General features: G+C 39.0%; 1 protein-coding gene across 1 annotated transcript in view; it reads right to left on the bottom strand.

Annotated features, from left to right (window-relative positions):
* Positions 1-17081, bottom strand: part of SCAMP1 (secretory carrier membrane protein 1) — a 93905-nt gene extending 76824 nt beyond the window's left edge. The window contains exon 1 of the mRNA XM_028511464.2: positions 16862-17081. Coding sequence (XP_028367265.1) covers positions 16862-16918 — 57 coding nt within the window. The 5' untranslated portion in view covers positions 16919-17081. The remainder of the gene's footprint in view (positions 1-16861) is intronic.
* Between the last annotated feature and the right edge of the window lie 8353 nt (positions 17082-25434).

Below are 25434 nucleotides of genomic sequence, written 5' to 3'. Positions count from 1 at the left end.
AAAGTGCTGTCCAGTCACTGTTTAACTCATTTCACCTCCTTTCTCTTCCCCTTCAAAAGATGAGGGAGGACAATATAAATACAGCTCTAGTCTTTAATTTATCCCTTCGTTTCTTAGTTCAAAAGTTTAAGCCAACTTGGCAAAACCTAGCTGAGGGGCAGTGTGGGGGACTCTCTCCATAACTAAATTTCACTTCTTTCCATATTTTCCCAGGAATGGTTATCCTTTTCTCTAATTTCAACTGCTTTCTCTCTGCAGCATGCCTCACACCCACGTTTCAAGTCTCAGTTATCTTTAAAATGCACACAAGCAAAGAAAAACAAAAACATTCCTTCAACCATATATCCTCAAGCTACCATGAGCCCCAGCCCTCAGTTTGCTTTCCATCTACTTCACCACCTGCCACAGATCAGGCTGCTAGTATTTCTCGCATGTAAATTCCAATAGCCTTCTTACTTCCGACCGACTCCCCCATCTATTAAAAACCAGAATGAGTTTCTAAAAATATCAACCTGTTCATGTCACACCTACAGATTTGATTAATGTGAGAATAAATGTATATTAAGCTTGGTTTATGCTCTCAATAATCAAAGAGCATATTTTAGGTCTTTTAAAATTTATAAAAACTTGGGACTGGACAATGAATAACTGGTGAAATCATTTATGGGACAGGAACTGCAAAAATGGGTAAATTCTCACCATCTACATAATTAACTGCTAAAGAAGACAACAAATATTAAGCCAACTACTAACATTCTATTATCAGCTTAACAGTGCAAAAGCCATCTACTGTTGTGACATTTCCATTGGACTCTGCTGATCGAGGCATTACAATTTTTCCAAGATTGACTTTTATTATAATTTCACTTTCATCCACTTGGGCACTCAGTTGTTATCAAAAAATAAAATAACAAACTCAGACAAAGCTACATTTCCTCTGAGTTTTTCAAAATTACAGAAGATGGCAAGAGACCTGTACAGAAGCTTCCCACTGTTTTTATATAACACAGGAGCAGATGTGAGGTGATACCTCACTGTGGTTTTAATTTGCATCTCTCTGATGATTAGTGACATTGAGCATGTTCTGTATGTCTATGGGCCCTCTGTATGTCTTTTACCAGTAGACTGTCTGGAAAGCCACAGAGTCTCTCCCATTGGCCAAGATGGCAGCAGATGGCAGCAGAGGGAGGTTCTTACACTGAGTGTGGGGAAAGCTGGAAATATCAATGGATAGGGCCCAAGCACAAAAAGCTACAAAGATAAAAGGACAGGAAAAAGCTCTTTCCCCACCCTTTTCAGTAGCAGTTGGAGGGTAGGACCCGGGGAGGCTGACACATACAACACAGAAATTAAAATGGCACAAGGGGAGGTGCTTTCCCTTTGTCGGTCTAACCTGGAGAAGGGATTGGTTGGGAGGTGGACCCACCTGAGGCCCCTGAAAGTTTAGGAAGTTGATTGGTCATTTTGAGAAAACACCTGGTCTGTCCCACGCCCAAAGTAATATAATCCCAGGGGAACAAAGAAGTTGCTTTCTCTCACTCCCTTGCATGCTCGTGATCTGAACTCATGCAGTGCAATCACCTGTTCTCACCATGGTCCATGACTTCCAGGAGGGGGTCTCTCTCTCTCTTGCCCACTTGGTGATGCAACTGGCCATTCCATTCACACACTCTCCCAGAAGTACATGACCTTGCGGCCCTAGCATCCATGGGTCATGTGGCTCCACATGAAGGCCCCAGAAGGAAGTCTAAAATAAACAGTAACTGGGAACAAGATAAACTACCTGGATGGGGATTATGACCGTTTAGCAAGCTGCCTGCCAGCTCTAAAGGACTGTACTTTAAATTGGAGCAGGAACTCTGCACACTGACTTTTGTCTTGGTCTTGCTGAGGAAATGGATTTTGAGACAGGTTTCCGCCATTCTCCCAGGTCGTGCAGCACCGGAATATAGCATCTATCCTTTTGTACCAGCATCTGCCTCACGAGTTTGGCTTTTGTGGCAGCAGGCTGCCAACCCTCCACTTTTTTGGTCAGTTACATGTCCTCTTTGAAGAAGTGTCTATTCAGGTCCTTTACCCATTTTTTTAATTGGACATTTCTGTGTGTGTTGAGTTTTATAAGTTCTTTATACATTTGGGATATTAACCCCTTATCAGATATATATTGGCAAGTATTTACTCCCAATGGGTTGAATTTTCATTTTGATGATGGTTTCCTTTATTATGCAAAAACTTTTTAGTTTGATGTAATCCCATTGGTTTATTTTTTTTCTTGCTTTCCTTGCCTAAGGAGATATATCAGAAAATATATTGCTCTGAGAAATATCTGAGATTTTATTGCCTATGTTTTCTTTTAGGATTTTTATTGTTTTGTAGTTCCATATACATTTTTGGAACATTTGTTCTAGTTCTGTGAAATATACTATTGGTACCTTGTTAGAAATTATGTTGAATCTATAGATTGCTTTGGGTAGTATGGACATTTTGATGATGTTAATTCTTCATATCCATGAACATGGTATATGTTCCCACTTATTTGTATCTTCAATTTTTTTTCTTCAATTTTTTTAATAATTTTCTGAGTACAGGACTTTTACATCCCCGGTTAAATTTATTACTAGGTATTTTTTTAAGCAATTGTAAATTGGATTGTTTTCTTAGTTTCCCTTTTTGATAGTTCATTATTGGTATATATAAATGCAACTGACTTTTGGATATTTGTTTCGTATCCTGCTACTTTATGGAATTTATCAGTTCTAGTAGCTTTTTTGGTGGAATCTGTAGGGCTCTCTATATCCAGTATCAAGTCATCTGCTCCTTTACTACATTAAATACTAAAATATCAGAACAATTACAACTAAATGTGCCAAATCAGGACAAATGAACAAATTTTAAAAGGTCTTAGTAATTTGGTCATATTATAGGCACTTAGCTTTTTAATGTAGCTTTTTCCGCCTGAGGGTAAATGTATAGTTCATAGAAGATTTTCTTATGAAATGAATTCTGGCTAAATAAGTAATCTACTCTTGATAACTTGGTGGTAAAGCACCCCAGGCCAGTACTTAAAATCATGGCACCAACAAATCCAAGCATTCTCTACAACAACATATTCTATGAAGGGAAAATGTTCAGAATTCCAGTTATGAGACCAGGAATTCATCTCCTGCTAGCTTCCCATGACTCTGAAGAGTAATCACAACTTCAGAAACTAATAGATTCTAATATAACAAAAAAAAAAAACAAAAAACAAAAAACCACGCTACATGTCCTCTTCAAAAATCACCAATACTAAATAACCAAGTGCACAACTTTCCAAAATTTAAACAAAACTTACATCACAAGGTGATTTGTCCTAAAAATAAAATGAGCTCTCATTATTACCCTAAGTCAAGTTGTGCTATATAACAGCTTCTAAAAGCTCTAACCTTTGTAAGACAACCAGTAATTTGTATGTTTTTTTTACTATCTCTGTTAATACCCCAAAATTTAAAAGTTAATAAAAATTAGAGTCTGCCTTAAAAAATATAGGCCATTTAGGGATGAAATAAAGGAGTAGAATAAACAATCATATGTTGCAACCAAAAATAATCTTGCACCATATTTCCTTCGCCTATTATTTTAAGAGTTTCCCATCTTTGTCTTGAGTCAAGGGGGAAAAAAACTCCTGGAACTATAAGAAATGTAAAAAAAAAAACAAACCAACAACAACAAACTTAATACATAAGGCTAATGTCCCCTAGCTAGGAGGCAGAGAACCAAACTCAACTGGTCTGGTTCCAGAGTCACCTTTCTACCTATTTCCCCTCTACTAGTGGAAGACAAATGTCTGCAAACATTATTTACTCCTTCCTCTAATCCCCTAACACCAGACTACGAACACACAAAATGTTTATCTTCAACGTATATACCTGATAGAACATTTTCCTGTGAAATCAACTCTACCTGGTGGTTAAGTTCCCCTAAGATTCAAAATAAACATTCCCATAAAAAGTTATTTTAACTAAATAGAAAAGGCATGTAAAATGCCTTTTTAGTTTTGAGAATACATTAATTTGCATATTTACATTATGCCACTCACCTGCAAGTAAATCACTAAAATGTATGACCAAGATGCCAAAAATTATGGCTAGGCCATAAATAAAACCACAAGAGTGACTAAATCAACCTAAAACAAGCACCAATAGCTCTAGGAGAATTGCTAAATGATAGTAAAATTATACTAGTACACCAGCCTGTGGCCATGACTGGTGATATTTATGATACTCTTTTCCCATCACCTCTCACTTTCATTTCTCACCATATATTCCAAATCACCATAGGAAGAGTCTAACCACCATTAGAGGATTCACATGGGTAAAAAGGCTGCCAACAGCATGTATAAACTCAGCCACTACTTATTGCTCTTATAGAAAGGAGAAACTGCCAGTATTTGTTGTGTATATGCTTCTCCAATATGCACTGGTTTGACTGTGTTTGAGAAGCAAAAACCTTTAATAGGTACTATACTAAGTCTCTTGCATTCAAATGTCAAATTTATTTTTTCTTATTCAGCTATCAATCAAGTTAAAATTATCAGTGTATAACTACTATAAATCCCTTCTTTCTAGTTTGATCCCACCAATACTCAATGTTTGATCTCACAATACCCAAAATGCACACCTTATAATATTTTTGTTTATATGCAAAAATATATTCAGTAATTCATCTACATTTTGAAAAATAAATGGAAGCATTTCTTTTAAGGAAAAGGAAAAAATCAAGTTGGTAATGTTCACAGTGTATTCAAAATTACATTCTAAAACAAATCCATTATTACACTCTTTAAAAACATCTTAAAGTAAACAGAGATTTAGAAGCAGTTGCACACTAGCTCTAACAATTCTGAAAGCTGGGAAACTAATATACTTGTGTTATATGTACTCTAGGGACAATCATCAGGTATTTGGGAGCCACTCTGCATGAAATATAAGAGGCTTTTAAGATAAAATTTTTTTTTTCAACAAATAGCTAGAAAAAGAATACAGAGATTTTCAACAAAGGGTGCTGTGCCAAGATCATTCAATGGGGAAAGAACATTCTGTTCAACAAATGTTCCAACTGGATATCCATATACAAAAAAAAGAAAAATGAAGTTCAACTTTACTTCATTCCATAAACAAATTTTTCTCAAAATTAATCATAAACCTAACTGTGAGAGCTAAAACTATATAATTCTTAGAAGAAAACATAGGGTTAAATTTTTATTACCTCAGATTTAGCAGACGATTCTTTGATAAAATATCAAAATACAGGCCACAAAATACAGATAATTTGGACTTAATCCCAATTAAAACTTTTGTGCTTCAAAGGACACCAAGAAGAAAGTAAAAAGACAATCAACAAATGGAAGAAAACATCTGTAAATCAAATGCCTGGATAAAGGGCCTGTACCTTGAATACATAAAAATCTCTTACAACTTATTAACAAAAAAGACAACCCAATTTTAAAATAGGCAAAGGATCTGAACAGACATTTCTCCAAAGGCATACAATAGCCAATAAGCATATTAAAGTATGCTCAACATCATACAACCATCAAGGAAATGAAAACCAAAACCACAATGAGGTACTTCAAACCCACTAGAATAAGAGCAGATAATAACAAGTGTTGACAAAGGATACAGAGAAATCAGAACCCTCCCACACCTCTGGCAAGAATGTAAAGTGGTGCAGCCATTTTGGAAAACAGTCCAGCAATTCAGCACAGCTGCCATGACCTAGCAATTCCACTCCTAGGTATATGTACTCAAGAGATTGTAAAACAAGTGTTCAAACAAAAACTTCCACACAACTATATATTCATAATTTTTTGACAGCATTATTCATAAAAGTCAAAAGGCAGAAACAACACCAAACATCCAGCAACTGAAGAATTAGCACTACTAATTGTTAAAAGCACCCAAAACCAAATACCAGGAAGGAGTATACCAGTCTACACAGACTTCTTGTGGCTGTTCTTGCTCAGGGAAGGGGAACAGGGGCTCCACACTGGTCTGTCATGTGGGAAGGTACAGGACAGTACAGGTTGCCTCAGTAGGAACAAAAGAAACAAAATACAAGTGGTAACACTTACTACAAGGTCAAACACAACCATCCTCCACATTTTTTACTTCCCACACCTATTGAAAATTGGGAGATTACCCCCTGGAGGTTTTAAAACATCTCTACCACAGAAAACTAAATATAGGTTAAATTCTATCATGTAAACTTGTATTCTATCATTTAAATCTGTATTAAGTCTAAATACAGACTTAATTCTATCATGGTTTTTGCAAGAAAATGTTACCTTGCATTCACCTTTCGGCAATTCTGGCTGAATGAAACAAATGCTGGGGAAAGGGAGGGTATTTTAAAGAAAGATGCCAGGTTTCACAGGGGCTGGAATTCTTTGAGACATGGAAACATCTCTTGTAGTTCAAAAGCACTTCTAATAAGGGAAAGGAATTCTAGAAAATGACCCTCAGAAGCACCAGTAAGACGATTTCTACTCCAATGTTTCATGATTAAGATAATTAGGCTCTTTCCTGGTGTCTTTCCATGGTTATTCCCACTATGACTAGCAGACTTCCCTGTGCTTTCAGTTCTGAGAAAGACAGCACAGTTAACTATTGGGTTAGCCAAAAAGTTTGTCTAGTAGCAAGTGGTTGTCTTTAACTCCATTCAAAACAATTTTGTTAGATTGTGTTGTGACAGTTGTCATATCAGAGTGCATCTGAAAAAATGTATCAAGATTGGTGAATTTTTGTGTAGCCATTTTAATACTGAAGATGGAAAAAAATACACATTTTTGGCATATTATGTTTTATTATGTCAAGAAAGATCAAAATGCAACTGAAATGCAAAAAAAAAAGATTTGTGCAGTGTGTAGAGACGGTGCTCTGACTGATCAAATATGTCAAGTGTGGTTTTCGAAGTTTTGTGCTAGAGATTTCTCGCTGGACAATGCTCCACGGTCGGGTAGACCAGTTGAAGCTGATAACAATCAAACAGACGTTAATTGAGAACAATCAACGTTATACCATAAGGGAGAGCGCTGACATACTCAAAATATACAAATCAATAAAGTTATTGGTAAAAGTGAAAAATATGTCTTTTATTTTATGGAAAAATCTAAACAGACTTTGTGGCCAGCCCCAAAATATACATCTTTGTTCTTACTGGGGTGAAATTTTTGGATTAAGCAATTTATCTGCTCCAGATCAGCTGAGGAGACTGGCTTCTCGGGGGCCAAGTACCTTTAGTAAGATCAGCTGGGGAAGTGTGGCAAGAGTCACACAATAGAGGGCATGATCACCTTTGTGTAAGCAACCACTTAGGGCTGTTGCCTCAGCAAAAGCTGAGGCACGGAACTAGCAGGGCCCTAGAACAGGAAGCCTGCTGAAATTATAGCCTGAATCCTAACATCCAATAGATTAAAAGATAAGAGTTTATACATTCACACAATGGTGCATACTGATTTAAAAATGTAACAATTACAGACTTTCAAGTAGTAAAAACCGTGAGACACGAAGATCTTTACCTCAGCATCTCTGAAGGTCATCTAAATTCTGCTTTAATTCCTTCAAGTAATGGGGAACTCCATACCCAAAAAAGCACTGTCAGACTATTCTACTAGATGCTTTAAATTGTTTATGTTAGGACAAAACCTATCTTCATGTAAACTCCGCCTTAGATCTTTTTTTTTCTCTGAAGCAAGAAAGGGTCTATTCACTCAACCAAGCAAGAACCCATCAAGCATTCTGACTTCTTATTTGGGCACATCCTACTTTTTTCCAAATTTCTTTTTAAATAGGCACTTGGAACTGAAGACAATACCCAAGAGATAGGCCAGAAGAGAATATTGTACATTCACTTTTAGAAAATGATTACTAGTTTAATTGATCCTATATACACATACATACATATATTTTAGGAACTACATCACACTGGTGATTCATATGAAGAAAATATCCAATAAATTTCTTGAATCTACATTCAGCACTACTAAATATTAATTGTACTCCAAAAAAAACTTGTTTTGGTAATATCATGAAGAGAAGAGTTTATTTTCAAAATTTTTCACAATCACCATCATCTAAATTATGATTAATGTTAGACTCATGGGACCCAAATAAAACTGTGTTCAGGGCTATCAGTCAAGATGGTGATGCAGGCAGGCATGGTGCGCCTCTTCACACAACCACATCAAAATTACATCTGAAATATAGAACAGCCATCCTTCAGGAACATCAGAAATCAAGTTGAATGGAAGTCCCACAACTACAGAACTGAAGGAATGACAGCCATCCAGACTGGTAGGAAGGGCGAGGACGTGGAAAGGGCTGGCCCCACAGCCACATGGATAAAAATTCAGGAGGGAGTCCCAGACCCCCATCAGACCCCCCAGTCCAGGATTCCAGTGCCAGGATGATATGCCCCCACAACTTATGGCTGCGAAACCCAGCAGAGATTGAGTCAGTGGAGGAGGCTGCTGGAGCCCTAAGCAGTTCCTCTTGAGGAACCCACACACGGACTCACCTACTGAAACTCACTCCCTCTTAGGTCCAGCACAAGGGCAGCAGCTTGAAAGGCACCAGTGGCACATGGGGAAAAGCTGAAGTGTCTGGCATCGCGCTAACAGAGACCATTGTCCCTTTGCTGAGCCCTCCCCCCACAGGGCCAATAGGCTGGTGCCTTATCTAAGACTCCATTAACCTGGGTAACACAGTGTGACCCAGCTTGGGGATCCCCAGAGACTCTCTCCCACCCAACTCACAGGCTGACCCAAGCTGCTTTTCCATAAGAATGGCTGGTCTTTGCTACTAAATCCTATCAAACAAGCAACAGCTGGCTTCAGTGAGCCCTAGCAGCAGCCAAATTAGAGTCATAGCTTGGCTTCATCTGGAAATCTCCAAGCCCAGCACAAATAGCAGCCATCTCAGATTGCTTTACAGCTCAGGCAGGGTGCCCATGAAAAAACACAGTTGGGGGCTGACCTTGGCCTGCACCACCCTGGAAACCCCAGGGGCAACTCAGCCAGTAGACAGCTACAGACCATGTCAGAGCACTACCATCCTGCCCCTTCAGAGCTGATCATCCATGGAGGGCCGAGGTTGGTGGTCAGTGGTCATACCCAGTCCTTGCAGCTGACTAGCCTGGGTGAATCCCTCCCATTGATCTGCCAACAACAATCAAGACTTAGCTACAAGAGGAGGATGTACTCAGCCCACACTAAGGGCACACCTCAAGTACACAGTCTGGGTGATAGGGGAGGGTGTGCCACTGGTCCCTACAGGACACCTACTACATTAAGCCACACTACCAAGACATGGAGTCAGAGCAGCTCTATGTAATACGTAGAAACAAACACAGAGAGGCTGCCAAAATGAGGAGATAAAGAAACATGGCCAAATGAAAGAACAGATCAAAACTCCAGAAAAAGAGCTAAACTAAATGGTTATAAGGATGCTCAAGGAACTTAGTAAGAACCTCAACAGGATAAAAAACACCCAGTCAGAAACGAAGGATACACAAGTTGAAATAAAGAACAATTTACAGGGAAACAATAGAGTGCATGAAGCCAAGAATCAAATCAATGATTTGGAACATAAGGAAGAAAAAAAAAAAAAAAACCAACCACACAGAACAAGAAAAAAGAATCCAAAAAAATGAGGATAATAAACAGCTTGGGGGACTTTAAAAGGTCCAAAATTTGCCTCATTGGGGTGCCAGAAGGAGAAAAGAAAGAGCAAGAACTTGGAAACCTGAAAAAATGAAAGAAAACTTCCATAATTTGGTGAAGGAAATAGACATGCAAGTCCAGGAAATGCAGAGTCCCAATTATGGATGCAAAGAGGCTCCCTCCAACACACATTATTATTAAAAGGTCAAAGGCTAAAGATAGAGACTCTTAAAAGTAAGAGAAAAGAAGTTACCAAAAGGTTGCCAGATGGGAGAGGGAAGAATGGGTGAAGAGGTGAGGGGTTTGAGAAGTACAAACAGGCAGTTACAGAATAGCCATGGGGATATAAAGTACAGTATAGGAAATGGAGCAGCCAAAGAACTTACACACATGACCCACGGACATGAACAATGGTGGGGGGATTGCCTGAGGGAGTAGAGGGCACTGGGTGGAGTCGGGAAAAGGAGGAAAAATCAAGTCAGCTGTAATAGATAATCAATAAAATATAATTTTTTAAAAAAACTGTGTTCACATACTAGTTTTGTCAATGTAGCACTTGTAAGAGGTATACCCCACCTGCACTAGAAGCCTCCCCTTGTACCTGCCTGAGAACTTTCACTGGCCACAAGAGATGCTCAATCTAGAAGAAGGTTTTCTAAGTATCTTAAGAGCATTGACCCAAAGTATCCTGAAACTCTATTCTACATGAAAATGACTGTCTCTAAAAGAATTATGGATATGTTTTAAGGTACAGTTTGAACCCCAATAAGGTAACAAGAAATTGTTAAGAGCTGTCTTGTCTGAACTAAAAGTAATACAGACGTTTCAAAATTAAAAAGACTTCTGGGTTCCCAATTTTCAATGGGTAAAAAGCTGACCGAAAGTGCTACTCAGCTGCAAAAAGGGGTTATTTATTACAGAGGAAAATGACCTCCCAGAGGGTGGAGCCAAGAGGAGAAGAGAGTAACAGACTAAGGAAAGATTTCCAGGTAGTAAAACTGGGACCTGTTCAAGGGACACTCGATGCCCCCAAAGTAGGAGGCCACGACAACATGAGATTGGCTAGATTTCAGACTTCTATGGACCAGCAATCATGCCTCCCAACCCTCCTCTATATGAATGGAAGTGTGTATTGAGGTTATCCTGTACCTATCTCACCATTTGATGCTGGGTGTCTTTTTTCAGTTCTTAGGTCTGTATCAACAGAGACACAGTTGCTCCCATCAAGACGTAAAATCTAATCCTTCCCACTCCTTTTTTGAAGCCAGGCTGGATTTGTAGCTTGTTTTGACTAACAGAATAGAGCAGAAGTGAAATGACTCAAGAAGCCTTGCAGCTTCAGCTCTTTCCCTCTTGGAACGCTGCTGCCACTGCTTAAACCGCCTATGCTATTCCTAGCAGAGGCTACATGACAGGGAACCAATTCCTGCCCCCACTGACAGTCCCAGGTAACTTTAGTGAGGGGTGTCCAACCCACTGCCCAGGATGGCTATAAATGCAGCCCAACACAAAATCACAAATTTATTAAAACATTGAGATTTTTTTATCATTATGTGTCGCAGTGTATTTAATGTGTGACCCAGAGACACCAAAAGGTTGGACACTCCTAAACCATTCAGCCTCAGTCAAGGGGTTAGATCAGTAATTTTCAATCTTTTTTATCTCAGGGCACAATAAACTAATTACTAAAATTCTACGGCATACCAAAAATTAAATTATTTTTTTGCCAATCTGGCAAAAATACGTATAATGTTGACTGATATACCAAAAATAATACTAATAGTAGTAGTAGTAATAATAATTACCTTCCCTTTTTGCTCTAAAGTGACTTTTTAAAAATTCAGGGACCTACACTTGTATATAAGGATTTCTGGTTCCAAGAATTAACTAATCAGATGCAACCTTATTATGTGATGTGACCAATAAGATGCAACTCTATGTGACCTCTACAGGGTCTGGCAAAAGTAAGGCCTGCTTTGAGTTTGGTTGGTAGAATACTAATATGGATGTAGTAATTTAAGAGTTTTAATTTGAACATTTCACCTAAAGTATTATATGGTATGCTTGAGCATGATATTGTTATATTACAGAATTACATGACTGGCTTTGTAATAAAAGATTTTGTAATAAAAAAGGGGCATTATTTGTGCCAGACACTGTATTTTTATGGTTCAAGATAGGGCATCCACACCAGACGGCTACTGTTGTGTTAGTTGTTGCCATTTTTTAATTTGACAATCTAAGGGAAAAGAGGTCAGTGCCCCTGACTAAATAGTCAAGTATTACATGTTCTTGCAAAATTCTTGCAAGCACACCAGTAGAAAATTGCTGGGCTAGATGATTAAAGCCACATGAATGACTCTAGACAATTGCATTCAAAAATAAACCACCCAGCTAAGTCTAGCTCAAACAACAGAACAGCGAGCAAAATGTTTTAAGCCAGTACATTTTGGGATTATTTGTTATATAGCAACAGTTAACTGAGACAGTGGTAAATAAGTATGCATCTTAATTTGATGAAACAAAATCAGCAGCTCAACAAAGGCTTCTCTAAAATAATAACCCGAGAATAAGAGAGTGGGAACTCACTCACACAGTTGACCCAAATGTAAAATACCACAGACCATAGACTACTATCACTACGTCCAAAATAATGTTGAAAGACAAGTTTGCAAAGCTAAGGCTATCGCAGAAGAAATCCTCAAAATCCTTTCCTAGTGATAGCCAATCTCCAATCTTAAATTATAAATGGATAAAGGAGGACTGACATAAACTTAAGGTAAATGAAAACAGTATGGGTAACATCTGTGAATTATGGGTCACTTTTTAATGACAAAGTTTTCAATTTTTAACTTCAACTGAACTTTTAGGATACCATTAAAATTATTATAACTTAAAAGATAACACAAATAAGAATGCTGAGTTGTAAGACATTTTTAAGAGTTAGTTTAAATTAGAGAATTAATTTTTGAGGCCAAAACAAAATGGACATTGTGCTCAATTTTATTGGAGTTCTTTAATTAGAGAGGAAGCACATGTAGTGACAAAGCATTAGCATTCAGGCAACCTGAATCTAGTGTAGCACTGTGACTTAGGGCAAACCACTTAATTATTTTTTGCCTTAATTCCTCATGAGTATGCCCTGACTGTGGCTCAGTCACTTGGGTGTCCTCTCGCAAGTCACAGGGTCACTGGTTGGATTCCTGGTAGGACACCTGCCTGGGTTACTGGTCTGTCCTGGTTGGGGGTGTGGGAGAGGCAACTGATCCATCAATGTTTCTCTCCCTTCCTTTTTCTCTCCCTCCCCCCTCTCTAAAAATATATAAATAAAATCATTTTTTAAAAATTCCTCATGACTATGACCTACCAAAAAACTACTACTAGCACTCTAGAAGATTCAAAAGGAACATGAACTTCACCAAATTAATAAGCTAAAAATAATATGGTTATATATAACTAAATATAATTTCTTGAATTACTATTAATACTACTTCTTATTACCACATTAAAGCCATCACACACTGTGCACTTATTACATGGTAAGTGTATGTTCATCCAATCCTGTTAACAACCCTGTGAAGACAGTACCATTATCCTATTTTACAGAATAGTAAACTGAGGTGTAGAGAGGCTAAATAACTTTCCAAAGTCTCACAGAGGGTTAGGGACAAAGCCAAGATCAAATACCCCAATCGTAGAAAACAAGAATTTTGGTGTACAAAATGCAATCAAATAAAGTGCCATCATCAGCAGTGGACTTGAAATCCAGAGATCTAAGTTCTAATGCCAATTTTGTACTGCCTGTACCTGGACATAGGACAATGAGCAAGTAGCAAGTTAGCAATGGAAGTCAAATAGTTTTTAATCAAGAAGAAATTAGGATGGTTGCCAAATGTAGAATATTGTATCTCTGAGCCTTTTTTCAACCATAGAATGAGATACAACTAAACGCATCTTAAGAGTTTCCTTTTCCAACTTTGAAATTTTGATTCTATTTAAAAATTACACTAAATGTTAGTTCCAAAATCAATTTTCTAACAATTACCATATTAATATACTGAAGTATTAAGAGGCATGAAGATTTTCTGACCACTTATTGTTCCCTTCTTTGAACAAGTTGTCCTCCTTCTAGCACTTACACACTCTTACACTGACTTATGAGAGCCTATATTACTGATCTCCCTGCTGGTTATTGAACTCTCTTCTTTCATTTCACTTTTCCAAGCATGCTTGTCTCCATGTTAGGCTAATGTCCTTAAAAACAGAGATTTTTCTTCAATATCTTTTTAATGAAAGAATGAATAATTGCCCTGGCTGTTGTGGCTCAGAGGACTGAGTGCAGGACTGCAAACCAAGGGGACCCAGGATTGACTGACTACCAATCAGAGCACATGCCTGCGTTTCCGGCAAGTTCCTGCGTAGGGGGCGTGTGAAAGGCAACCACACAATGATTATTTCTCTCCCTCTCTCCCTCCCTTTCCCTCTAAAAATAAATAAAATCTTTTAAAAAATGAAAGAATGGATAACTGAAAAGAACGAGGGACATACAACAGTTATTCAATAAATACAGTGACCATACAGATGATGTTTTTCCTCTCTAGGTTTAGAACAACATTATTACAACTCAAGACTGGATTATCAGAAACAGCCATGTAATTGATAATCTATTTTCTTTCAGATTACTACACATTTCCAGTTACTCCAAGTTTCTTCATGCACAATGAAAACTATTCAAATGACATAAACTCATTAACTCATTCACAACCACTAGAATAAAGCTGGCACTCAAAAAATGAATCCAGCAAATAACTTTACAACAGCTAATAAAATCAACTAAACCACTGTAGTCACATTATCTAAAGACAGTATCCTCAGAAATCATTTTCATGACATGGCTCAAGTGAAGATGCTAACAAAAATGTTCCTAACATACAAGTGAAAGAAATATTTAAAAAACTGAAAAAGCAATGGAAATCAAGTCGCTTTTAATCAAGAAGAAATTTGGTGGTTGCCAAATGTGAAATACCATATATTTTGAAAATACAACCTTTATTTTATAATATTGAAAGAAAGAACATATTTGAAAAGAAAGATGGTCATATAGTAATACAAAGATGAATGTAAAAACTTTTTACATTTAAGTAGAGAGGACACAGAATGAAGGCAAAAGTAGAAGGGAAGAATGTGCTGTAAATGCAAAGCTTTACTCTGAGAAGACGAAGGGCAGCTGGGCACAAATGGAAAGGTGCCAAGTCAGATACACTGTGCTGTGACCGTACACAGCAACATGTGTACAACTAAGTCTTCTTTAGGCCTAAATTATACAGCCCTTGAAATGTTTTATGAACTTGAATAAAAATTATCCTGAATGTATCCACTTACAAAGAACAAAAAAAGTTTATAAGTTTATGCCACAATGAATGAGTACTATTTTGGGGTTTAGAATTACTATAGCAACTTTATGTGTAGCAGAGCATGGCAACATTCGATGTCACAAAAGACCTGCCTGGGCTCAGAGGAAGACAATGTTAAGCACTAAGGAGAGAACCAGCTAGGTAAATGGGCTATGAAATGGAATCACCAAAGAGAAAATAGACAGTCATGCCATCAGATGCTGAATAAATAGCATCAATGAATTATCTGAATTAGGAAAAGCTAACAGGTTCTTAATGTTATATCTTTAAAAATATTTTAAAATAAAACCCATTTGGCAAGTTATGAAATAGCTCTTTAGAATGTCTATGATTCAATAATCCAATTTTCTACAAAATGGAATGATGGAATACTAAATATTAAAATTATAGGAGGTGGGAATCTCCTTGAAGTGCAACCACATCATCTGTAAAAACCTCAAAGTTCCAGGCCAGTTGTACCGAATTTTCTTAAGTGACATTAGAGGCAAAGGGATAGTGACAGGGTCTACTCTACATTTATACAGAGTCAAGTTGTCAATTATAACCAGGGTCATCTAATTAACATAATCCTCCATCAAATTATCAGGCCAATAATCAGAATGGGGATATTTTTCCTCTTTCAAGATTCCTGATAAAACCAGGAGTAAAAAGAGATGTAAACTCAACAATCCAGAAGTGACACTTATGTGACCACAAATTAAAGTTACTATTTCATTTTGTATGACTACAAAATAAGATTACTACTGCATATATCCGGGAGAAATTAAGAAATTTCAACTAACATTTGGAAACTACTTTCGCGTGCTAAGCAACAGAGTTCATTAAGTAACCTGGAGTATTTTAAAGAGATATTTCTTTAGATATTGCGTGAATTTAAGTACAGATGATGAACTTCTTAGTCTCCTTCCTTTGCCTCCCTGTCTGGGCCAAGCCCTTCCCCAGGTGTGATTAATAGGACTCCAAGAAAGAAAGAAGCTCGAGTGGGAAATGGTATCCTCATACAGCCCAGAGGAGCGGTGACGAACCAGAAGCTTGGAAAATATCCCGTCGTTTACCTTCCTAAGAGCAGGTAGGTAGGAAGATGATCGTCCACGTGCACTATTCTTTTCCAGGTGCGTTTATTTTTAACTTTGATACCAGACCCGCAAGCTCAGCCTAAATGTAGGGAGGGGATGGCAGCGCCGCTGGTGGTATCTGGGCGCAACACAAGTTTAAAAAATAAAAACACAACCTTTTTTTTTTAATTAATTGCAGCGTACTCGGTGCCCTCACCTCTCCTCCACACCTCTGCCATCACCCCACGCAGCTCTTCGCCGCCGCCTCGAGTCTCCATGACAACCCCACCCGAGAGCGAGCCCCCTCTCCGCCGCCTCCCGGTCTCGCCAGGCCAGCCACACTTGCCTGGCAGGTGACAACTCCACCTGCCCAGGGCTCTCACTCAGCCGCTCCCGAGAGGCTGGCCAGGAAACCTCCCTGCGCGCGGGCCCACTCCGGAGCGAGAGCGCGACGCTTTTCAGTCGGGGACCTGAGGAAGGGCGGCCCGACGCGGAGCTAAGGAGGTTCCGCTCAGACCCCAGTATGAGGGGGGGCCGAACGCGACCTCCGAAACCGTTGCGGCGGCCCCGAGCCCCAAGTCTAGGCGGCTGAGAGGTGCAGAGGAGCAGGAGCAGCGGACGCGAAGGAACTTGTCTGTTTTCACAAACAACGGCGCGTTGCGGCGGCGGGAGATGCTGGGGACAACGCTCACCTTGAAGGGGTTGTTGAGATCCGGGTCGGCAAACGGGTTACTGTCGAAATCCGACATCTCTCTCGCGCTCGGCGTCACCCACCGGACCCTGGCGCAAAGAGGTAGACGAGGGAAGGCCGCCGCCCCCCTGCGCGCTCACGTCGCAGCGGCTGCTGCCGAGCAGATCCGGGTACAGCTCGCCGGGCCACCCAGCCGGCCGCGCCACTGAGCATGCCCGGTGCGCCGGGCTCCAGGCCGGCGGCGCGGCTCCCTTTCGCCGACCCGTTCCTCTGGATCTGAATTCCGCTCTCCGCACTTTGGCTACGACGAAATAGGAACTAAGGGCGGAGGGAGGCGGGAGCAGAGACCGGCTACTCCGGTCCTAGGATCTTTGGGCCGGGCTGAGATTGTACATCTCATCCTGACCAGCAACGCACTGAGGTGGACTGATTGTATTGTCATCAATTTAAAATCGGCCCTTATGGCCGAACGTAATTTAGGAAAGAGGTGGTATTATGCGGGCAAAAAGAATGCGTACTGCTCCCACTGCCCCAAATGAGAAGGCAGTCTGGGACTCCCACCTGGGGAGGGAGTGGCTATTTAACCACGCTTCGGCCTGGGGAACGGAGAACCTCTGGCGCAGTCACCAAAGACAGGGTCCCGAGGGGCCCAAACCCTGTTACAGAATTTTGCACACCGTGGACCCCACCTGTGAATCCTAGCCTCCAGTCTTCCGGTCCCTCCGACTCTAGGTTTCTGCCAAATCATGGAGACCAGCCTTGGAGCTACCGATCCGGATTGGCTCCGAGGAGGTTTGGGAAACAGATAAGGTTTAGTACCAGGATCCAGTCCCTGCTCCCATTCTCTGGAATCTGCAAAATGGCCACTTCGGAATGGTTTGGGGCAAAAGGGAACAGAAGTGGAAAGATCAAGTTAGTATTAGTGGCAACAAAAAGATGCCGTTTTTGTCTACTTCCAAACATTTGGGCGCAAAATATACACCTCTGGTTTTTGCCTATTCACTCCAACAACAGGGTTGAGGTTACTGAAAATTAGGTAGGTGTAAGGAATTTATTTTAATAGTTCGTTACCTCACCCCTGAACTGAGAGTATCTCTTTCCCTCACTTGCATCTTGCTTCTGCACTAACAGAAACGCACCTAGCAAACGAAGCTACGAAGAGCCAGAATTATCTTCATTTGGTAGATGCCTAAGAATTGGAAGTTGCTTTGGCCTTTTGAAAGAATGCACTATTCTATGCAAAGTCAGCTGATTAATATTTTACCCCTGCTGTGAAAACACTAGCTGGTGATGATGGACAAAAATCACATTTTCTGTAATATGGCTTTGGCGGGATCCAGGTTGGGGTGTATGAAAAGCTTCCACACAGCCGACCAGGGTGTCAGCTAATAAGTGACAATAGATAGGGGTAATCACGGCAGAACTGCAGGATTCTAGATATGAAAAAGAGCAAACAATCTGTTGTGTTCACCATCCAATTGTCAGCAGCAGCCTCGAATCTGGTTGATTGTTTAGCTTCCAAAACCCAATTATGTGTTCAAATCCCAATTGTGATATTACACGTGCTACTCCACCTCTGTAGGTCTGTAAAGGGTTATTTAAGAAGTAAATGAAATGAGACATAGAAAACTGCCCTCATGTATTTAGTGTCTAACAAATAGTATTTGTTTAATGTCTGAAAATGACAAGGGGGCCCAGGCCACCGTTCTCAGATGCTTTCCCTCATCTCTTCTGAGCTTGATCTTGCCCAGCTGATCTGCTTCTTTCACCACTGTGGCTCGCACTTGTCCTTCAAATGACCCAAATAATCAGCAGCTATTTATCATGCATCTACTATGTTCCAAGACAATGAGAATCAGATGAGGACATTGCAGGATGGATATTTCCAAATATGCTGTGTTTACAGTTGGTGACATTAGCACCTAATGCAAAAATTTACAGACTTCATTGTTCCAGAATCACTTGAAATACTTGTCAATGATGCTGGTAATCCACCTCTCTAAATCTCCTATCCCTGAGATTCTGCTGTAAGGGATCTAAGGTAGAGGACCTGTATCTGCATTATTTTATTTTATTTATTTTATTTTATTTTATATTTTATTTTATTTTTAAATGTCTTTATATATACAAATACATTCTTTTACATAAATGCATAAATAGATTCATGGCAAATATATGGTGTTTTCACTTTTTAAAAAAGTACAGTGATGCCCTGGCTGGCATAACTGAGCCCGGGCTGTGAACCAAAGTGTCGCAGGTTCGATTCTCAGTCAGGGCATGTACCTGGGTTGCGGGTCAGGTCCCCAGTGGGGGCCATGTGAGAGGCAACCACACATTGATGTTTCTCTCTCTCTTTCTCCCTCCCTTCCCCTCTCTAAAAATAAATAAAATCTTTAAAAATATTATAAATAAATAAGTACAATGAATATTAAATCAAAAATTATGTTTATCCTTTGTCTTTACTTTTTCCCCCTACATTAACAACCTGGTATGTCACTTTCAACATTCTTATATGCCTACGCTCACATATTGTAACATAATCATATGCAATATATAATACATATTCATGCAGGCATATTTATACACTTGTACAAAGTTTTGGCATTGTCTTGAAAAACTGGGGTCATACTTATATTTTTCTGCAACTTGTTTTTCTCAGTGATGTTACAGCAGAGTTTTCTGTGAGATGTGCATTGGCAAAGAGACAGTCTAAGATTTCTTACCCCAATAAACCACATAAATATAATTACTTTTTAGGGGTACCATTGCTATAGAGATGGAAAGGGTTGGGAAGCATGGCCTAATAGAAATCCCTTCAAACCAACAATTATTAATCAAACTAATTTTTTTAACAATTGCAAAATCAGCAATTAACAATTGCAAAATCACCACAGGTGATTCTGATAAAGGTGATGTTCTTACCACACTTTAAGAAAGAACACTGATATAAAGATATTCAGACATATAGTCCATGGGTAAGATTATTAATTCATTAACTTTCATGAAATGTAGAATCACGGGGCATAGACCTGAGAGGAATCTTAGCCTTTCCAATGACAAGTGAAGAACTGAGTTTGGACAGGTGAAGTGATTTGCCTCAGTCATTAATTTGATAGATTTTGTTAGCAATATTTTATATAAGAAGAAGAGATGCTATGTGCAAGGTAGAATGAAAATCAGCATACAAGAGGCGTCATTTGTTGAAGTAGTTCATTTTCCAGGAGCTGCTTCCTAAAGTTTATAGAACAAAGAATGAAAAATCAAAACTAGTTTCTAGATCCAGCTCTACCATAAACCAACTATGTGACCTTAGTCATACCAATTTGCCTTTCTGCCTTTAGTTTCCACCTAGTTAGTGAGTCAATAAGCATTTACTCATCACCCACTAGGCAGTAAACAATGTTTTACATGTGGGGGATAAAACAGAGAGCTAGATACAAGGGTAGGGCCCATTCCCAAGAAACTTCCTAAAAGGTCTAGGACTTGACTAAATGACGCCTCAGGCTCTCTGGACAGCTCTAACATTCTTTTCATCTGTGACAGTGGCTCATCCCTGCTTAACTCTATTTTGTTTTTTGTTCTTGTCTTTATTTTTTCCTCAGGGCATGCCTCACACTGTTTTCATGCTGGTTCTCAATCTGCCAAATTCTATCTGTGAATCCACTGGGCAGGGGCTACGGTCTGAATTTCGTGTTTTCTATACTGGCTAGCATACAGCTAGTAGATGTTGAGAAAATGTCTAGTTAGAAAGATATAATTTTTACCCCCAAAATTTCATTAGACTCTGGGTTCACTAATGACTTAGAACTAAAAATCCACCATCTCTCTCAGCAGACCCAGTCTCCAGGTTTGCTGTTGTGACCACTGTTACTGATGCCTATGGACACCCTAACAGGAGCACCAGCGGCTCTCCATTCTGCCACTTGCTACACTTCCAGAAAGTATCAGAGGAGATGAATGCACTATGTGAGAGGCTAAATAAGGGTCCCTCCCCAAAATGTCCACATTCTAATACTGGAACCTTCAAATATGTTATTTTACATGACAAAAAGGATTTTGCAGATGTGATTGAGGTTGAGGACTTTGAGAAGGGAAGATTAGTCTGGATTACCAAGGTGGGCCCAGTGGAATCGGATGAGTGCTTAATAGTGGAAGGCAGAAGAGTAATTGGCTTTTAAGATGGAGGAATGGGTTTATGAGTCAAGGTATGTAAGTGATTTCTGGAAGCTTGGAATAGCCCTTAGCTGGTGGCCAGCAAGAAAATGGAGGCATCAGTTCTACAACCATGAGGAACTGAATTCTGCTAACAACCTAAGTGAGCAAGAAAATGATTTTCTCCTAGAGCCTTCAAAAAGGAACCAGGCCCTGCTAACACCAATATTTTAGCCTAATGGGGCCCATGCTGGCCTTCTGACCTACAGGACTGTAAGATAATCACACCACCCCCCATTATCCAGCTCACTGCCTTCCAAGCTCACCACTTAAGCCAACTCCAGCCCAACCAGCTATATCTAAAGTAATCACCCTTTCCCATGTGATTATATGCTATTCAAAAGGCTGAATGGTCTGAGTATCCTTCGGATAATTACATCATAGTGGTATTATTTTATGATTCATTAGATAAGAGTGTTCTGTAGTGCAGGACATGGCCAGGTATCTAAGCTGGTTGGAGGGTTTGACTCCCAGACATGGCACATGCCTAGGTTGTGGGTTTGATCCGTAGTCGGTCGAGAGGTGTGTGGAAAGGAACTGATCAATGTTTCTCTATCATATCTATGTTTTGATGTTTCTCTATCTCTTTCTCTCCCTTCCTGTGTCTTTAAAATTAATAAATATATTCTCACATGAGGATATTTTAAAAAGTATTCTGTAACACAGAAACACAATAAATAAAACCAAAATAAATATATATTTTGAGTCTCAGCTTACCTAAGATTATACATGCACATAGAGTCCCTTCTACCAAGAATGTCCTTCTCCCTTTCAATTTCCACTTGTCATAGTTCAATCAATCCTTCATGGCCAATTTCAAATAGCATGTTCTGAATAAGTCCATCCTGGCCATCCCTAATCCACATTTGTCTCTCCTTTCCCATAGTATCTAAAACAATTTGAATCTTTGTTATAGAATTTATAACATACCGTCTCCTATGGTTATAAATTTATTAGTACATGCCCAGCATATATGGTAGTTCACAATATTTGGGGTGAATGAATGAATGTATCTGTCTCTCTGCTGAAGGCAGGGAGAGATTTTATCTTTATTCACAGAGCTTAGCACTGCATTCTGCTCAAAGGAGGTACTCAAGAAATAATTGTGTTTACTGTTAAGATGTCTTTGTTTATAAAAGAGATTGCCACATAACATCTTTGGTCAGAGTAAGCCCAAATATAAGATTAAGAGCCAATTTATTAGTCAATACAAACAGAATTTGCAGCTGCCATAATAAATTCTTCTGGACTGAAATTCTGAATTCTAAATGTTGACTTCATAGAAAGACCATGGAAGAATTTCAAATAATATAGACCAGTGAGATGCAAGGACTATAAAGCTCATTTTATTTCCTAGAACAGTCTGCATATGAACATTATGGTGAAATTATCCTTATTTTACAAGACAGAAATATATTATTGTACATACATGTACATGATATACTCACACACATATATGTATACCTAAATATTAAGGAGGCATTTATCAATGATCATGTTTAAACAGCTATAAAAAAAATAAGAAATAAGCCCTGGCCAAGTGGCTCAGTTGGTTGGATCATATTTCCATATGCCAAAAGGTTGTGGGTTCAATCCACCATCAGGGAACATACGTAGGTTGTGGGTTGAATCCTGTACATGGGTTGGGATGTGTACAGGAAGCAACTGATCAATGTTGATCTTTCACATCGATGTTTTTCTCTCTCTCCCCCACTTCCTCTCTCTCTAAAGCCAATAAATAAAAAAATAACTTTAAAAACAAGAAAAAGTAAAATAGTATACAGTAATAATATATAAATTATATAGTATTTAACAAACTACATTGTGTGTACATATGTAATACATAATAAGTACATAAAGTGAATAGTAATAGTAAAATATAAATATAGTCACATATATTATATAGTAATATAGAAACGTAATAAAATAAGTATTACAGTCCTGTAAATACTTTGGACACTTTATGTAAAGAAACAGAAGATGGACTATGTCATTTTTTTCTAGATACAATTTCAGAAAACAGATTTTGTTTGTTTCAAGAACAATAAATTATATAATCATACTTGATATTACCTATGTCTATGCAATTTCACAAAAGTCTTCAAAGTGAGAACAATTTACAATTCTTAAATTGCATTTATGCATAAATCTTCAGGGGACTCATAAGAGAGGAAATAATTACAGGAATCTAACTCATTTTCTTACCTCTCAAAAGAAATACTTCAACCTGATTATTAGGTCTTTTTTTAAAAAAGAAAGGTTACTTTCAGATGCTCCCTGTTTACTTTAATGTTAAGAATTTTTAAAAAAGAAATCAGATTCATTTAAAATGACTATTCTCTTCCTTACTTTACAAGGGGGGAGTGTAGAGACACCGAAAATGTCTGGAGCATCAGGCATGTGTCAGGTACAGAGATGCTGGAGGCTCAGCAGACATTTTCTCGTATGTGACATACCCTTAGATGATAAGTATTATTATCTTCATTTTACAAATGAGAAAAGGTGAATTCAGAGAGGTGAAGTGAACCTGAAAGTTATTTTAAGAATTATTATGAACAATAGATGCCTCATATCTGGGATTTTGTACTGTTTGTCATTGCATTCTACATTAAGCTTGGTCATATTGCCCAAGGAGAGAATTTCAGGTTGTTGGGACTTTTTTAGACAAGTGCTGTAATCTTGTTGGTTAAGTATGCCGTTATAACCCAATACCTGAACCAGATAACTGGGGAGAAATAGTGACAGGGACGTGGATGACTGTATCCATAGTCTCTGGGTCTGAGAGCCAGACCTCTTACCCTTACCCATCTCTACTGCATACCTTCTTTCACCTGACCAGTCTGTGGGACAGCTGCCACACTTGGTTTCCCTCTGATTGTGATCTCCACAGTTGGTTTCCCTCCATTTGGAACTTGGATGGTTCTGCCTGCCTCTTGGTATAAGTTTAGGCTCTAGGGCAGAGGGAGGACATGGTTCATCCCATTAATACCAGTATGGACCTGCTCAAACTTCATACCCTCCAGAGGTCCTAGCAAAAGCACTGGGTTCTGTTGAATGGGTTTCCACAGCGGAGTTCTCATGACTCTAATTTCTCACAGTGTTTCAGTGAATCACAACTTTTCCTTTTGACACAGTCTTTATATTGTCACAGCCCCTCTTTCATGGAACCTGGCATGCATTGCCCTGGGAGCTCAGTTACAGGACAGTAGAAAGCCATCATGCAGCATTGCAAGCAAACTGTCCTTTTATCCCATGCCACACCAATTATCCCCGGACCAAGCCTGAATTTCTTGACCTCCTACCTTAAAGCATCCTGCCTGGTCCAGGGAACGGTTTCAAAAGTCAAAATGTAGACCTGTTCATATTTGTTCTCCAAGCTGCTTAGTCCAAGGACTGGGCATTAGATCCAAATTATTTCATCATTGACTCCTCCCAAGAGCCCATAAGGGCTCAGGCATATAAAACTCACTCAAATAACAAGAGATATGCAAATTAGCCTTCATTATATCATCCCAGGACCACATGTCCCATATGGAACTCTAGTTAAAGAAACTGGACCCCTGGCCATTGTGGCTCAGTTGGTTGGAGCATCATCCTCAGGAGCATGCAGGAGGTAACTGGTGTTTTTCTCACATCTTTCACCACTCTCCCTCTCTCTTCCTCTGTCTCTAGATTCAATAAATATGCATCCTCAGGTGACGATTATAAAAATATAAATAAATAAAAATAAAGAAATTGGAGAACCTTGTTTTTCAACTACAAATTTAGAATTTCTCCCTTTCTTTGGCTCCTGCAATTGACCTATATTCTTTCCTGAAAACTCCTACCAAAGAAATTAGTTGCTCCATCCTTTATAGAATAAGAGAACTCTGTGTATATTTTTATTATCTATAGAAATTATTATTATGTATTGGAAATATGAAAATTGGGTTCTGCCAAAGCAGGACCTTGGGTGAAAGTGTCAAGGAACTTGGGTACAAACAGTGTATTTGGATGGTGTTTCCCAGGAAGCCAGAGTTAGGAAGAGGGAAAAAACAAGACAGGTAGATAGGGAAAACCAACAAAGGAGAAATTATTAAGCAGCTGACAACTGCAGGTGATTGGGGCTCAAATCCCAGTGGGGATCTCTGAAGAACGATGTAAAACATTCCCTATAATTGTCCTATGAAGGATGAGAATCCAGAGACATTTATCTACCAACTCCTATATCCCTCTGGTTGGGATTTTCCTTAGAGTGTTAATTATACACAAACACAGAGGCAGTAGAATAACTTCAGGGAAATCCCTGAGGCAGTAAAGCTGAAATATTCAATGGACACTAGTAGTGAGAAGCCATCAACATACACGGTTTCTACCACATCA

This window comes from Phyllostomus discolor, chromosome 3 (assembly GCF_004126475.2).
Source record: "Phyllostomus discolor isolate MPI-MPIP mPhyDis1 chromosome 3, mPhyDis1.pri.v3, whole genome shotgun sequence".
Taxonomy (NCBI): domain Eukaryota; kingdom Metazoa; phylum Chordata; class Mammalia; order Chiroptera; family Phyllostomidae; genus Phyllostomus; species Phyllostomus discolor.
This window is presented reverse-complemented; position numbering and strand designations above follow the sequence as displayed.